Genomic DNA, 14,499 nt, shown 5'->3' with positions numbered 1-14,499 from the left:
TAGAAACAGAGGGTATATTTCAGGAGCACAGGACCCAGTGTGTGTTTACATGTTGGTGCGGGCACAAGCCATTTACTAAACTGGAGCCAGGTGGCGACCATTAAACCGAGCCATAAACACACAACACCCAACACTTTTTTTGTTCTCTCCTCACTAGTGACACCAGTCTAGCTGATGACCAGTTGCTTTCACTGTACTCTCTCTTTCTTTTTTTCATAATGTTCTTTCTCTTTCTTCTGCACACAGGCTCATCAACAAGATAAGGCCTGGTATCATCAAGAGGATTAACCGGCTGCCCACACCTATTGCTGGACTGGTAACTTGTCTTCTGTTTGTTTTGTTTTTGCCTAAAAATGTGAAACATGGGACATTTAAACTAAGATATTATAGCAGCTCATCAAGCATAGTTTAACCTCTCATTATTACAGTTTTTTTTTTCCATGTTTCCGTGTGTGTTGAGGAGGCGACTGAGCTGAGTGCACGATGACAGGTTTGAGGCACAGCTGCCAGTGAAAGAGGGTGTTCGCCTCAGTGGCTTGTCTCTCCTCATATTCGTCCACGCTAATAAGTTCAGTGAACGTGCGCCTTGAAAGGCCACTGTTGGCATTCGAGTGCACCCTGAAGATGATGTGTGCCATGCTTGAGGCAACATTCAATTATAACGTTGGTGTGGTACTTGATGAGTGAAGAGGAGACAATGGAGTTTGCTTCATGTTAGGTGTTATTTAATCAAACCTTTTTTTTTTATTCTTGGCACTGCCTTTGAATCTCATTAGCAGCTTGTGTTCCTGCCATTCGAGGCCACGGTGACTCAGTTGAAATAAATGTTTTGGGAGTGTCTGCAGACATGTTCTCGGGGGAAGTTAGAGGGTTTGAAAACCCTAACCTTAAACCCCATCTCTCACAAAGTTCTCTCTTGTGGCAGTAATTGAGTCCAGCTGTCTTGGGGAATTATAGAGAACCCCAACTCTAACCTGAAGAGCTTGTGTTGGTGGGATCACTAACACTCAATATGTTTGGCGGTAGAAGAAACAGACTGGCACCAGACTAGATGTAAACAGCAAACATAGTATTTTTCAGTACCAAACATTGTATACTGTTATATCTGTGTTATGACATAAATCAAACCCATGCCAGTAAAATACCCCGGCTGAGCACCTGCTGAGGTAACGAGGTAAAGTATCTCCTCCATCAGTAGCACTGGTGTGGTATTTCCGAAAATTTGGACATAAACTTTAAGCCGCTTGATCGTAAACTCTCCCGCAAATATGAAGGCTCCTGGTTGGCTTGCGGCAATCAGTTACTGCCAACCACACGGAGGAAAGCGGAGCGCTTTCCAAACAAACATTCACTCACTCACCCTCTCTGCTGTGAGAAAAGCTCTTTCCCCAAAGTAGTCAAGATTGCTCGGTCCTCTTCATCTCATCTGTGTATATACAGATGAGGAGTGAGGAATTCCAAAATAAATCAACCATTAACGCACGTGTTTAGACATGCGTCCCCACGTAAACGTGGATTATTGCATAGAATGTGTCTTAATGTATGCTGGATGGGAACTGGAATAATCCTGCACTTGTTGTCAGAATTGCCAAAAAAGTCACTGGCAAGAAAAAAAATCTTAAAGGTGACATAGAGTGGTCCTGTTGCACATAAATGTTAGTTATGGAGGTCTACTTACATATATTAACTTGTTTTTATGGTCAAAAACCTCCTAGTTGCTGTAAACGAGCCGATAGAAATCCTCTTTTCTGACGGTGTTTTTCTGCTGCGAGATTTCAGAGTGAACTTTCACCCCCAGAAGACAGAGGCTTGTGATTGGCCAGTACTATCCAGCACATCCGTTCTCAGAAGCACAGCGCCCCCCTCTGGAACGGCGGATGCACTGCTCCTCATTATCAAAACATTGTTTTAACAGTGTTTAAAAATAGCTTCTTCACGACTCCCCGCCGTAGTCCCTTTGATGACTTTAAACCGGAGTCAGACCCAGAGTCAGAAGACACTGTTGCTCGTGAAACACCTTCACAACGGACGTTATTCTTCTTCTGCGGTTCAATGTACGCAACCGGATGTGCCCGGACTAGTGCCCGGAGCAGGACGATCGGTTGTTCAGGAGAACCGCTGCTTACGTAACTATTACGGGATTTTGGTTGAGCCCCGAGATTACAATAAAACACAACGTTCTCAGCAGTGGCTGAACTGTTTGTTTAGAACCGTCAGGGCTTCGTAAACAAGGTAATGACGCAGATACACACCAAAAAAAACAGCGTTAATAGGAACTTCCGGTCTAGTTCCGCTTTAAAAACAAGAGGACTGTTACAGATGTAAACGACCTGCTAGAGAAAGGGTTCATGCAGACACGCTCTATTTATTACTCTGATTTGAGCATTTTCTAACACTATGCTCATACAGTTGTGATTTTGTTTTGCTTTCCTCAGCTTTTCCAACTCAATACCATGGCTTCAACTCTGGCAGAACACAGCCCAGTTTGGGAAACAGGGGGAAAAAATGGAAATCTCTGGTTTTGTGGAATATTTAGCAACTTGGACTCCAGACTCAGGCCCATTTTCTGGCTTCACTTTAGCATACTTTTGTGCCTGTTGTTGATCATTGTGTGCTGTGGGTTTGAGTCATGGCAGCCTGGTTCTTGCCAGGTTCTGCTTTTACTCGTGATGGACAGGAAGCTGATATGTAAGTGTTGGCCTTAAAGCAGTAGCGTGTACAATTTAAATATAAAAGAATGTGTTACATTCAAACCAGTTTACACAACTCATTTAGTTTACACTGCTCATTAAGTCTACTAGCCCCACACATCTCTCACTGGGTTTCTTAGTAGAGTGTGTTTTGTTTGTTTGTTTGTTTGTTTGTTTGCTCTGCACACAGAGTGACGCATTTTACGTCACAACTGAGCAGGCAAGATGGTAGAAGCACACAATGAAACTCCACTCAGGGAAGTGACCATGGAAAGCTTCATAAGTGGATTTTAATGCTAAAAGGGCTTCCCAATAATATTTTAATCATGATTATGATTGTGGCTTCGTATTAATGTGATAATCTGATATTGAAAATATCACCTTTTCATCCCTGAAAAGCAGCTTTTACTACGTACCTGCATGTGCCAATCATAGCTGCTGCTGTTTCCTTCACCACACAGCTCCAAATAAATACAGTCCTAACATATATTTTGATAAAACAAAAAGAGATATATATATATATATCATATAATATGCCAAAGTACTGTAGAAACACACATGCAGAAGATGGCATCGTAGAGAAAGAGTCGTACACGTCAGGGTCTTTGAGACCACACACTATTTTGGCAATTACTCAGAAATCCACAAAGTTAGAGGAAAGGAGTCTCTGCTCAGTGTAAATATGCTGTAATTTAGATCATTCTTGATGTTCCCACTTACACCGACGCCTTTTTTTTTTAAGTTTAAGGAGCAGTGAGGGGTGATAAGCAGTTCCAATGGCCCCGAGGGAGTCTGTACTCAACTAAATATCTGTGTAATCATCTGTGCAACGACAGGCACTTTACTATATTCTGTTACTGTGCTCGTGTTGCACGAGTGCAAGTTATGACTGGACCGGACTCTTGAGTGGGATCATTTTATTGGGCCCGTTTCAGAACTATTCCATCTCCTGTTTGCTGTGACAGGATTGGAACAGCCTGATATTGGTCAGCAGATAGAGGTCAGCTGATGGTCATTTTTAGAGCATGCACGTTTTGGACAGAGGTCACCGCAGACACCCTTTGAGACAACTCTTTCTGTTTACTAGTGTCAATTGCTTAAATAGGCGTTCTGCATGAGGGGATTAGAGGCTCACGGATGGGTACAGCATATTTAGCAGGATTATATGTAGGCAAAAGTCACCATAACATTCTTTTAACATCATTATCTCTGCATGTCCTGGGACTGACTGGAAGGCTTTTTAGAGTGTGTGCGTAATGCTCTTTGAGGTTAAACGACATTGATACCCAAGGCTGTAAGGGTTATAATCATATTTAACATGCAGATTACCCGGTACTTAAAAGTCACTGGTAATGTTACTGCTGACTTGTTGGTCTACATTCTGAGGTAAGGTGAGTTAGGGAGGACGTCCTGTAAGCAACAGTGGCATCTGTTTTCTTTTACCTGCTGTTTGTATTGAATAACAAGGTTGTGCGTTGAAGCTTACTGTGAAAATGTATGCTTTACTCGTGTAACGTGCACTCGTTTATGAAACAAACTTAATTCGTGCCTTTAATTAGACATCACAGGATATGAGAAAACCTTTACTGCGTCAAAATGGATAGACAGTGACCCTAGTGGCTCGTCACAAAAGAGAAGGGGTGTTGATCCTTGACCTGTGGGGGCCCACAGTGACCCGTAGGACCCGGCATCGCGGCCGTTGAAGGACAGGCAAAGCTGCTCGCGAGCGATGCTTGCACTCAGAGGTCAGCTCTCTCCTACCATTTGCTAATAAGCATGTTTGACATTTAAATATAGAACAAGCTACCCCTTAATTACTCCAGCCCACGTTGAAACCATGTGTCATTATGTGAAACCCCCCTTTTAAGCAGCGCTATCCCAATGGGAAGTGCAGACTTATAAACATGACAGTTGGGATTACGACTGAAAAAGAGTCATAACCCCGGATCGGTGGTTCCGATTTTGTTTGAAGTCCATGACGTGTGTGTGTGTATATTTATGGGGGAAAAAAATGTATTTTCATTTCACCCACACGTTTGTTGTGCACACATATGAATTTTAGGCTAACTAAAACGAGTGATATAGTAGTGTCCTTCCACTCCCATGTTGCTTCAGGGAAATATTTGTCAGTGTCTATCACCTGGCTTCATGTTTCATAGCAACCAGATGTCTCCAAAATACTCCACCACCTCATAGATTCCTCAGGTATGCTCCAGAAAAAGGGCTTGGCAGGCGAAAGGGAGGGGACAGTTTCAGGGTGTGTGAAGAACGAGACGACGGCAGGCGATGTTGCGATTCTGTGTTTGTCATTTTTGCACTCGCACGGCCGGTTGGGTGGGACTTGTGCAAAGCTCTGATGATGTCACTGTTTCCTGGTTTTGACTTTTTGCCCCACCCAAACCCAGCCCACAGGTGGCTTTGCTGCTGTCAGTCAGCTCTCGTCACGCAGCCTCTCCCTCCCGCTTGTGTGTGTGCGTATGTGTGTGTGTGTGTTTGTGTGCGCTCTGCACTGGGTCACTTCTTATTTGCTACACACACACACATGCTCCTCCCCATCTGTCTGTTCTCCAGTGATATGAACTTTGGAAGCAGTGAGTTGTAGGCTGTGTCCCTGCCATCCCCTGTCAGAGATCACTTGAGTGATTGTTCTTCGCTTCCGAGCGTAGACGACTCTCATCCCTGCTTTATCTGTGTCCAGGACAACCTCAACGTCTTTCTCAGGGCCTGTGGGAAGCTCGGATTAAAAGAAGCGCAGCTCTTTCACCCCGGAGATCTTCAGGACTTATCCACAAGAGTTACAGTCAAGTAAGTTTCAAATCTAAAACAGTTAGTACAACTGACACCCTGAGCTCAATCCATATTTTTTAAACTCAGACCAAACCATGATACATTGTTTGACCCCTTTAAAACATAACTTACATAAATTAAACCAGTTGCCTCATTTACATAGTTAAGATAAATGTTGACATCTTTCACACCATTCATGCGCACACACACACACTTAGAGCGTCATGTGAGGCATGATTCAAGTTAACCGCAGGTCTTAAAAAAGGTCAGTGCTATTTTCAGTTTGAATGTACACTATTCTTGTGGTGCTGCTGAAGTACAGCACAACATGTACACATGTGTGCACGTATCTGTATAAAAAACAGTCAGTAGGACAAAGAATGTGTCTGAGTCTCTGGTGTGTGTGTGTGAATAACATCTGATCAAATGAACTTCTTTGTGTTGTTTCACGGTGCATTCATAGTGTTTGTTTTTTTTTCCTTCACTTTATGCGCCTGAGTTAATTGCATGCTAAGCATAGAGGCGTGCAGTATGTAGAACAACCTGTTCGGTTTTTTGCACAGGTGTGCCTTTAGGAAGGTAAAGCAGAGCGTAGTCCATCCACTTTGGTAAACTCCCTATGGCCGTACAACACAGTGAGCAAAAAAAAATGCTGTATTAGCACCAACTGGTCATTCGAGTTAAATTAGATAAAAGTTCAACAACATTTCAGTCATTTTTAACATTGCAATTTGTGCAGTAGAGGTCAGTAACTACTCTTAAAGACACACTCAGTGGTTGGTGTACATACACAATGAATATGAACTAAATAAACATATCTTATCAAGGCTTGTCCTCTTCCCGCCGTAGTCACAGCAATAGCATTTGCTAATTGTCTGTCTCAGCGTTGTAAATGCGAAGATAATCTTTTATAGAACCTCATGCTCTGTGCCTTATCAGACATTTAACCCCCACGTAATCTCACGCTAGATATTGTCAGTAAATGTCTTTCTCAATGTGAAAAACAATAGCAAAAGCTTGTCATGAGATATGGAATTACAACAAATGAGTACTTCACTCAGTCTTTGTGTATTTCTGTTTTTCTGCATCAAATAAGCAAATTCCAAATACTACCACTACAGCTCAGCTCTTGTCCACCCCGTCTGCCTGTGCATGTGTGGGGGGTTTGGTCAGATGGGGCTCAAAGTCCTATTTTTAGGACCTGGGAGTCACTTTGACAGGCAGGATTGATTGGAATGGTATCAGGGCCCATAAAAGAGGAGCTTTTAATAGTTTGTAGTCTCCTCTTAGTACATTCTCCCCCACCACCACCTGTGTTTGTATTTGCATGTGAGAGTTTAAATGAGGTTGTGGTCCTTTGACAAAAGACATTTTAATGAGCTAATATAAAGGAAAGAGCCTGATTCAGCCTGAGGCTCTGTTAGTACAGAAACACACTGGGTGGGTGTGACTCACAGCGTCAGAGCTGCTGGTGATGAATAATCGACTGGTGCATGTCACTGGAACGTTTCAATCAACATTAAAAAAAAAACAATACGGTTGAACATTCAACCCAAAACACATGCAATGTGTGTTCTTGAAATATAAGACTGAGACTGAGTATTTAAGACCCTGGGAAACTGTGTGTAAAAACAAATAGTGTATACAGTAGGTGTGTTTTAGGAAGTTTCCTTCTCTCACTAGTGGCCTTGCTGGGAACCATAGACCACAAAATCATGGCTCACATCTACTTGTGTCTCAGACTCACTGACTTTGTTGCTGTGCGTTAGCCTTCTTCAAAGTATTATGTAAAGTGTCACATACTTCTTTGTGTAGTCTTTATTTATTACTGCGACGTAGAGCACATATTTCGTGTCTTTAATTGCTGTTGCAGCACATTATACTCATCGCAAACAGGCTCAACAGGTGCATGTTTTTCATTTTCGGTCGAACCCGTAGGTGCTGTCACTGTTTTCTTCTGGAGTCAGTATTGAGATAAATGTTAGTGTTTTTGTTTTCAAATCCAGCCTATTTTTCTTTTCCCCCTTTTTTTTTTTTTTTTTGCACAAAGACATAACATTGTGGAGGTGTTTGTGTTTGTGGGCACAATTATGTGGTTCCCCAGCTACTAGTATTTATATCTGATGGCACACAGTGCGTAACATGAGGAGATAATCCCAAACAAGGCTGCAGAGACATCCAACCAGTGAAAGCTTTTCACTGTTACTGTTATCAGAGTCTAGGCAAATGAGCACAGCACAAAGCGAGGGAGAAAGTAGTTTCTGTCAGCTGTCTTTGCTTCTGGTGTGTATCGAACTGCCACTCCCATAAACCCAGTCTGACAGGTGCTTTTGCTCAGCTTCTCTGTTCCCTGTTTCAGCAAATGTGCGGTTGTTGTCCTGTTAGTGCTGTATGGAGGTTTCCATGGGGGCTATTTATAGATTTTCTCTCAGTATAAAGCAACTACTAGGAATGTCTTTTTGTCATTAAAGCGGAACTAGACCGGAAGTTCCTATTATCGCTGTTTTTTTTGGTGTGTATCTGCGTCATTACCTTGTTTATGAAGCCCTGACGGTTCGAAACAAACAGTTCAGCCACTGCTGAGAACGTTGTGTTTTATTGTAATCTCGGGGCTCAACGAGATCACTGAAAATCCCGTAATAGTTACGTAAAACAGCGGTTCTCCTGAACAACCGATCGTCCTGCTCCGGGCACTAGTCCGGGCACATCCGGTTGCGTACATTGAACCGCAGAAGAAGAATAACGTCCGTTGTGGAGGTGTTTCACGAGCAACAGTGTCTTCTGACTCTGGGTCTGACTCCGGGTCAAAGGTCGTCAAAGGGACTGCGGCGGGGAGTCGTGAAGAAGCTATTTTTAAACACTGTTAAAACAATGTTTTGATAATGAGGAGCAGTGCATCCACCGTTCCAGAGGGGGGCGCTGCGCTTCTGAGAACGGATGTGCTGGATAGTACTGGCCAATCACAAGACTCTGTCTTCTGGGGGTGAAAGTTCACTCTGAAATCTCGCAGCAGAAAAACACCGTCAGAAAAGAGGATTTCTATCGGCTCGTTTACAGCAACTAGGAGGTTTTTGACCATAAAAACAAGTTAATATATGTAAGTAGACCTCCATAACTAACATTTATGTGCAACAGGACCACTCTATGTGACCTTTAACTTCCACTTGCGTGTGTGTCATTATCACATACTGAAAAAATCCCCCATTTTTTGGTTTAGGGAACTGGCCAAACAATAACAAATCCATAAACATATTAATTCATTGTTATTTTTTTATTGACTTATATGAAAAAAGCCATCTAACTGAGTTTGGAGTATTTAGATTTATCATCTGACATTTTACATATTGATTATTTGAAATATAGATACTTTTTTTAGCCACATACATTCACCAAGAACACATTATCAAATACTTCATTCCAGTCTGGTTTGTTTCCACAGCCATAAAAACATATTATTGAATGTCTGCTGTGACCTTTGAGCTTTGGAAGTGTCGTCTTATTGGCCCTGACACCATCTGTGATGCGTGTCGCTCTATTGCTTTGTGTTGTGAAACTCGCTCCCTGATAACAACGTTTATCACTCTCAAGCCGATTCAATATCAGATGCGTCATAAAAAACATGACAGGGTGTTTTCGCTAGAGTTACAGAGACGTGTGTTCTAGAAGAGTTCCTTTCACAACCCACGTGTCAATGAACTACAGTACAGTACAGTACGGTACAGTCTGAAGTGTAACACTGAAATTGACTGAATCTGAGTTGTCATTGGAGTTTATGATTCACTGGCCACTTTGAAGAAACCCTGTCCGTTTGTAGTTGGTGTTCACGAACTGAGGGAACTGTAGATGAATCATCATTGCCTATTAAAGTCCTCTATTTAACTCTATTCACTTCCTATAGACCATTGGTTGTCAAAGTGCAGCCCGCGGGCCAATGGCGGCCCGCAGAAACATTTCTGGCGGCCCGAAATTAATTAATCCAGGAGCTACTAAGCTTGTTAAATGTTTATTGGACATTACTGGATACAGACCAATAAGTGTAAACTGTAGAACTGCAATCTGGTCATTAAAATTATTACAAATGGTATTTCTTTCTGGGTTTTTTTCTTGTTTTTTTTCCCCTCAGTCCAATGTTGGGTTCCTAAATTGTCCCTCAGGTATCAAAACTTTGAGAACCCCCTGCTTTAGACCCTAAAACTGCCTTTTTGGAAATCCAGTGGGCCTGGTATCCAGGCTGGAGTCGGATCACAGCTCCAAAGCACATCGTTTTCGTCCTTGACGACATTAAATGCCAGTAGATTACTTCACACTTGACCTCTACAAGTGTTGTAACAAGTACCGTTTGTCACAGAGCTCACTCTTAAATGGAACATCTGGCACTGAAGCTCGAAAATTGCAGTGTGCGTGGAACCAAGGATGCAGATGCTGTTATTCTGTTACACATTATGCTGTCACAGTGGAGCTGTTGAGGAGTCCTCGTGCTCACTCAGCCTTTTTTCTACGCGTGAGCTTCAACGAGCAAAACATTTCCTCCTTTGAAATGATAAATTACAGTTATATTGTTAACACCCCATCGCATTTACTCCATCTGAATCAGCTGCATTAACAATAAGCTACTGCTGAATGTCAATAATGATTCACTTTGTGATATATAAAGTCATAACACTGCAACTGATACTGAGTAATTCATGTTTTTCTAACTGAAACGGGCACCAAGAGTACACACCTCTGTCAACACTCAATCTGGATCTGATCCAGAGCTGCACCCACTTTATATTTATACTTTCATAATGCTTTTTGGATTAGTTATTGAAATATTCTCACAATTTTAGTCAAGTAAGTGAACAAAAATCTTAGTTTTATGAAAATCACTCCAGTACTTAAGCTGAACCATGCCGACCTGTGGCTCTCCTTAGCTTTACATAGATGTACAGTGTTCAGCTGGCCCCGCACACTTGCCACTTCACTGTTTCAGCTCATTTTCACTCGCTGCTCCCATGGCGTTACTTCTGGGTGCAACAGGCAGCTGTTTTCAGTGACCAAGCTCAACGAAAACCCGCTGACCACTACCTGCATGGGCAGCACCAAACCACAAGACAGACATAGTAAGTGATGTCATTCCACTCAGACGTTATTTGAGCCGACAAACCAGAGCAAAACGTGAACATTTTGACTTACGTCATCTGAGCCATATGACTCCAAATTAATGTGTTTGATTATTTCAGCTTAAAAAGTGATTATATGCCAGTGTTTAAATTACTTATCAAGTCATTCTTTTTGAACACAAGACCTTTGGTTGTAATGAAGTCAATTGGTATGCACCCAGATTCTCCTCCATGACCTCCACTAACTGACTGAACAAATCCCCCGCTGAGCTGAGTCCAAAGTCTCGCTCCTTTCTGCCGTTTGATTGAGCAAATTATTGACATGGGTTGACAACTCCCCAAACTTTAAAAAAAGGAAACTGCCTGATAAGGGCATATGCGTCAAAATCTTCTTGCTCGTGACCCTTACCACAGAATAGAGGTTCGAGGAGTGGCTCTTTGATGAGATTACACGATTTGGATTATGTAATAACATGCCTGGCAGCAGATCAAATTAAATATTTGAACTACCTGAAGGAATGTACTGTGTCCGACAGACAAACTATACAGTTTCTTATCAGAATTTATTCAACAGCAAGATTATGTTGCACTTCACGCATTGTGCGTATTGTAGCGTTAACTCGAAGAACACAGCAGCGCCGTGCGATCATTTCCTCGGTGTGTCTCGATGAGCTGGCACCTCACGCTAACGGCTTCGTAGCTTTAATATACGACGCCGCTGCCATCACTTCACAGTTCGGCGTTAAGTCAACTGTGGTTAGATTGTGTGCGATGATGGTGAACGGCCAATAAACCTTCTTCGACCCTGGACACGACACGGCCCGGGGTTGTAAAAGGGCCAATACAAGGGTTATAGTTGTGCTCTGGAGAGCGAAAATGCCAGTCTCTCCCTGTGTCGACGCTCACAGAGGCTGCAGTGTCTGCGACGAGTATCACACAATGATGCCCCGACACTGTCTCACACACAGCTGATGATTGAAGGATATTGCATCTCCCGGTCTTCATTCCAGAGGTATGGTTCTGCTGCACACTCATTAACCAAAGGATAGATAGAGAATTAGATAGAGAATGAGTTTGTTTGTCATCTATTATTAAGGATGGTGTTTTCCATGAATATACCTGGATGGAGTGATATCTTGTGGTGTCAGTTCTAGAGCTGCAACTAACCATTATTTTCGTAATCGATTAATCTGTCGATTATTTCCTCGATTAATCGATGAATCGTTTGGTCAGAAAATGTTAAAAAAACGTTGATCAGTGTTTGTCAAAGCTGATAATGACGATGTTCTCGAAAGTCTTGTTTTGTCCACAAACCAAAATTATTCAGTTTTAATCATTTCTTTGTTATATGAAAGCGAAGAAACCAAGAAAATATTCACATTTAAGAAGCAAAAACAATCAGAAATCTTGTTTTTAATCATGAAAAAAAGCTTCAAACCGATTATCGATTATCAAAATAGTTGGCGATTAATTTAGTAATCGATTAATAATCGATTAATAATCGATTCATCGTTTCAGCTCTAGTCGGTTCATCTTTCAACTGTAAATTTCATCTCGCCATGTGATGATAAATGTGATGTGACAACAATGGGAAGTAATGGACAGAATTGGGGGAAAAAACAATCATTAACTTTGTCTCAGATAAAGAAGTTATTTGTCTAACATTTGAATGCTTTTTTTCATTCACACGTCTTTCTCTGTATCCTAGTTTGCACTGGCAGAACACACACTATTTGACAGCTTCAGGGTAAATCAAATTAGTCCGCCTCGCAATTAGAAACCTGTTATGGTAAAATATATATAGTTTCGATCTGTTTTTCATAAATTAACTATGTATCGTATTCAACTAAGTTTCGTCACTTTTGAGCAGCTTTTTGTCAGATATTTTCTGTTCCGATTGAATCGCACAAGTGTGTTTGCTTTTTCACCTTGGAAATGTGAAAAAAACACGTCTAAGTATACGTACAGTACAGTATGTGTGTAGGTATATCAATGTATTCCATTTGGTGAGTGAGAATATATTTCTAAATGCTTTCATTTCTGTATTTTTACAAGACACAAATGCCTCACTCCACCTGCACATTGCATGTCAAAACATCAATGTAATCCAAATATAGCTGCTGCTCCTAACCTGTACTCATTGGAACTTCGGTTTCATGGCATTTTGTTGGCAGTTGTGCTCAATCATATGAAAATTAGCCCCTTTTATTTTCTTCTCTCTCTGTTCAGTAATCACCGCTACAGCCATAAATGAGCATAAAGTGACGCAATGTGGTTTGTAGCGTTGGTAGACAGCTTCTTATTTTCTGGACCTGGCTATCACTACGTCAGTCTTATACACTTTGTGCCTACGTTCCAAGCCGCACAAAAGAGGGCATTTATTTCTGATTCGGCTTTTACTGGGTCTATAAATTCGCAAATTGGTAAACGCCCATTTCAGTGTTTACCATTGGGCATTAGAATGTTGGAAACCCCTGGTGTGAGATGACGCATAATGGTGGGAAAGTTGATCTACGTCCCATTCCAGTTTTAAGTGTCGTGGTGGAAGAAATGCTCCAATCCTTTGCATATGTGAAGGCACCAGGACAGCAATGTCCAAATAATTCCTTTAAGGTTGCAGTGATAATCACTTGAAGAATTCATTGTGCACCACCTGCTCTACACTGACCAGCAGACAAACACAATACTAGCACTAGCTGTTGAGCTCAGTGGTGCATTTTGTGTTAAGAGACCAAGAACACGGCTAAAAGGCAGAGAATATGACGCAGATGTCAACAGCTTTAATGAACCACTATAATGAAATGTACGTCATTCGATTCCACTCCATCCACGTGGCCAAAAAATAAATATAAACACAACACAAGCGGAAAGTACAAAAAAGGAATTTGTAATACTGTTACACATTTATGTTCTCCAAATCTTGAGAAATGATTCCAAGTGAACTAAAACTTTATTATTTTCATCCTAACGTTTATTTGACAAAGTGTAGCTGTTTTTTTCATGACCTATTCAGTTTATCTAATAATATTGACTTCATGAATTAGGTTTATTTAAAATTTGTAATGTAAGTGCAGCTCAGAGATTGATATATATACGTATATATATATATATATAAGTTGAGCAGTTCATTAAAGGTACAATATGTAGTATTTGTGGGTTTATATAACCCAAAATCCACTTTTTTATACATATTATGTGCTCCTGCATTGTCTAGTCGCTGTATAATAGTTTTTGTTTCATTTTCGTAGTGTTTCAAAAAGTCATGTAAAATAACGTGGTCGCGGGCCGCGGTTGCATAGCCACTGTTAGCAGAGAGATGCCATGTTTCTACCGGAGCCTGTAAGGACAAACGCGAGAGAACAAATCAAGCGTCTCTTTACTTGTAGCAGGAAGTCCCGCCTCCACTCTCTCCGCTTCGTCTGCTACGGCCGCGGTAGCTCCGCCCTCTCCCTCGCCTCACGAACCTCATCTGCTGACACGGAGAAAGACGACGAGGACGACATTTGACCGGCTGAGGACACCGTAGCGCTCAGGGAAGGGAGGGGGTGAGCAGAGGAGCAGTTCTTTGTTGTAAATTTCAGCCTCTCCTCTAGATGGCACTATAAACTACTTATTTCCCCTTTAAACGTACATATTTAAAAAAAAATTATATCATTGTTCGACTGCCCCTATTTCGAATGTAGTGGCCATAGAACTGCCATCATCATTTGACCTCTAAATATAATATAAGACAATACTGAACAAGTTGCCCTGTCTGAGCCTCAAACAGTTACTCATTTTAAAAGTATTTTACGTTAAACTGCTAACAATTGTGCCAAGAAGTCACAAGTTGAACATTAATTACCCGTTTCGTCTAGAAGAAAAACAAACGTTGTTTTTTTAAAGTAAAAATATATCTAAAAAGTTGTTTATCCGTGTTT

General features: G+C 41.5%; 1 protein-coding gene across 1 annotated transcript in view; it reads left to right on the top strand.

Moving 5' to 3' along the window:
- lmo7a (LIM domain 7a) overlaps positions 1–14,499 on the top strand; it is a gene marked incomplete at its 5' end in the record, with an annotated part of 54,170 nt that overhangs the window by 9,839 nt on the left and 29,832 nt on the right. The window contains 2 exons of the mRNA XM_083889749.1: positions 247–316; positions 5,293–5,495. Of these exons, the coding sequence (XP_083745875.1) occupies positions 247–316; positions 5,293–5,495 (273 nt within the window). The remainder of the gene's footprint in view (positions 1–246; positions 317–5,292; positions 5,496–14,499) is intronic.

The sequence above is a fragment of the Microchirus variegatus genome, assembly GCF_963457635.1.
Source record: "Microchirus variegatus genome assembly, chromosome: 5".
Classification (NCBI taxonomy): domain Eukaryota; kingdom Metazoa; phylum Chordata; class Actinopteri; order Pleuronectiformes; family Soleidae; genus Microchirus; species Microchirus variegatus.
This window is presented reverse-complemented; position numbering and strand designations above follow the sequence as displayed.